The 3064-nt window shown below is 45.0% G+C and overlaps 1 protein-coding gene across 1 annotated transcript; it reads left to right on the top strand.

Annotated features, from left to right (window-relative positions):
• Positions 1 to 797: 797 nt before the first annotated feature.
• Positions 798 to 2618, top strand: LOC138870677 (uncharacterized mitochondrial protein AtMg00860-like). Its single transcript, XM_070148504.1, has 3 exons — positions 798 to 864; positions 985 to 1108; positions 2057 to 2618. The coding sequence occupies exons 1-3, from the start codon at positions 798 to 800 to the stop codon at positions 2616 to 2618; spliced, it is 753 nt and encodes a 250-aa protein (XP_070004605.1).
• Positions 2619 to 3064: the final 446 nt, after the last annotated feature.

Genomic DNA, 3064 nt, shown 5'->3' on the forward strand with positions numbered 1-3064 from the left:
GGGTATAGTTGAGACCAATGGGGTCGATTTTGCTGTGTTTTAGATGATAGGTTCTGCCAAGAGGTGATGGAGAGATTATATGTTGACCAGACCAGCTGGGTTACCTACACTTACTTGGGAGCAGTTCTCATTGCTATTTCTAGAGAAACTCCTCCTTGTCACACTAAGAGAGGATTATCGCAGGCAGTTTGAGCGTCTCCAGCGGGGCAATATGACTGTTACTTAGTACGAGACCCGTTTTGAGGATCTAGCTCGCTATGCCCTTATCATGCTTCCTACTGAGAGGGAGAGGGTGATGAGATTTATTGATGGACTCATTTACACTATCAGGCTACATATAGCCAAGGAGACCCGGGGGTGATATTTCCTTTCAGACGACTACAAATGTTGCTAGGCAGATCGAGATGGTTCTTGCTCAGGAGAGGGGGCAAGTGTCGGATAAGCGGCCTCGTCATTCCAGTAGTTTCAGTGATGCCTCGTCTGGGGGCAGAGGTGATTTTGGTAGAGGCCATCCTCCTAAGCCATTTCATTCAGCACTTCAGGCATCTCATAGTGCTTCAGGGAATCGTGGTCCTTATGTACCTTATTCTGGGCAGCCAAACTACAGTGCACCATCAACTCTTATATGTGCGCCTCCGATTCAGAGCTATCACCGTGGTTATTCGGCCTGTTCGGGTCAGCTTCAGTTCTAGTAGCCACAATAGCAGGATGAGTGTTTTGAGTACGGTAGTTTTGGGCACATAAGGACATCTTGTCTGAGGTTATTGGGCGACATTCCATAGCAGAGTTCTTGTCTCATGGTTCTGGCACTGGTTGCTCCACCGCCTGCTCAGATAGCCAGGGGCAGGGGTCAAGCATCAAGAGGTAGAGGTCAGGCCATTAGAGGTCGTCCCAAGGATGTAGTTTGGAGTGGTGGGGCCTAACCTCGATGTTATGCTTTTCCAGCTAGGCTTGAGGCTAAGTCATCTAACATTGTTATCACAGGTATTGTTCTCGTTTTCCATATAGATGCTTTAGTTCTGTTTGATTCGAGATCTACTTATTCCTACGTGTCATCCTATTCTACTTTATATCTGGTTGTGCCTCATGATTCTTTGAGTGCTCCTATGTATGTGGCAACACCTATGGGAGATTTTATTGTTGCAGATCGTGTCTATCGTTCATGTATGGTACTATTAGGAGTCTTGAGACTAGCGTAGTCCTACTTCTTTATATGGTAGATTTTGATGTCATCTTGGGTATGAATTGGCTGTCACCTTATCACGCTATATTGGATTGCCATGCCAAGACGGTTACCTTAGCTATGTTGGGGTTGCCTCGATTAAAGTGGAGGGGGACTCCTGGACACTCTACCAGTAGAGTTATTTCTTATGTGAAAGCTCAATATATGATCGAGAAGGGGTGTTTAGCCTATTTGGCTTATGCCCGTGATTCTAGTGCGGAGATTCCTTTCATGGATCCAGTACCAATTTTTCGTGAGTTTTCAGAGGTATTTCCTGCAGACCTACCGGGGATGCCATCCGATAGAGATATTGATTTATGTATTAATTTGGCTCCGGGTACATAGCCCATTTCTATTCCGCCATACCGTATGGCCCCGCCAGAGTTGAAGGAATTAAAGGAGTATCTGCAAGATTTGCTTGATAAGGGTTTAATTAGACCTAGTGTCTCACCCTGGGGGTGCGCCTGTATTGTTCATGAAGAAAAAGGATGGGTCGATGAGGATGTGTATAGACTATCGGTAGTTGAACAAAGTCACTATCAAGAATAAGTATCCATTGCCAAGAATTGATGACTTATTTGATCAGATTCAGGATGCCAAGGTATTTTCGAAGATTGATTTGAGGTCTGGCTACCATCTGTTGAAGATTAGGGCATCAGATGTCCCTAAGATAGCTTTTCGGATTCGATATGGGCATTATGAGTTTCTAGTGATGTCATTTGGGTTGACAAGTGCCCCAACAACATTTATGGATTTGATGAACTAGGTATTCAAGCCCTACTTGGATTCCTTCGTGATTGTATTTATTGATGATATCTTGATCTATTTCCGCAGTCGAGAGGAGCATGAGCAGCATCTTCAGATTGGACTTCAGACTTTGAGAGATAGCCAATTATATGCCAAGTTTTCAAAGTGTGAGTTTTGTCTAGACTCAGTCGCCTTTTTGTGGCACGTTGTATTGGTAGAGGGCATAAAGGTGGATCCTAAGAAGATTGAGGCAGTTCAGAACTGGCCTAGACCTACTTCAGCTACAGAGATCCAGAGTTTCCTGGGTTTGGTAGGTTATTACCGTCGGTTCGTGGAGGGGTTTTCATCTATAGCAACCTCATTGATCAGATTGACCCAGAAGGGTGCCCTGTTCAGATGGTCAGACGAGTGTGAGTTAAGCTTTCAGAAGCTCAAGACTGCTTTGACTATGGTGCCAATGTTGATGTTGCCCACAAGTTTAGGATCTTACACGGTATATTGTGATGCATCTCGTATTAGTCTCGGAGCAGTATTGATGCAGGATGGCATGGTGATCGCATATGCATTACGGCAGTTGAAGGCTCATGAGAAGAATTACCCTGTTCATGACTTAGAGATAGCAGCCATTGTTCATGCGCTGAAGATTTGAATGCATTACCTTTACGGTGTGTCATGTGATGTATTCACGTATTATTGGAGCCTACAATATTTGTTCAAGCAAAAGGATCTCAATTTGAGACAAAGGAGGTGGTTGGAGCTGTTGAAGGACTATGATATCACCATTTTGTATCATCCCGGGAAGGCCAATGTGGTGGCTGATGCCTTGAGTAGAAAGGCAGTGAGTATGGGCAGCCTTGCGTACATTCCAGTTAGTGAGAGACCGCTTGCATCAGACATTCAAGCTTTGAACAATCAGTTCGTGAGGTTAGATGTTTCTGAGCACAGTCGTGTTCTAGTTTGTACAGTCACTCGGTCTTCCTTGTATGAGCGCATACAGGACCGGCAGTATGATGACCCTCACTTGTTTGTCCTTAGGGACATGGTGGGGCACGGTGGTGCCAAGCAGATTACTGTTGGAGATGATGGGGTTTTGAG

Source organism: Nicotiana sylvestris, chromosome 6 (genome assembly GCF_000393655.2).
Source record: "Nicotiana sylvestris chromosome 6, ASM39365v2, whole genome shotgun sequence".
In the NCBI taxonomy this organism is placed as follows: Eukaryota; Viridiplantae; Streptophyta; class Magnoliopsida; order Solanales; family Solanaceae; genus Nicotiana; species Nicotiana sylvestris.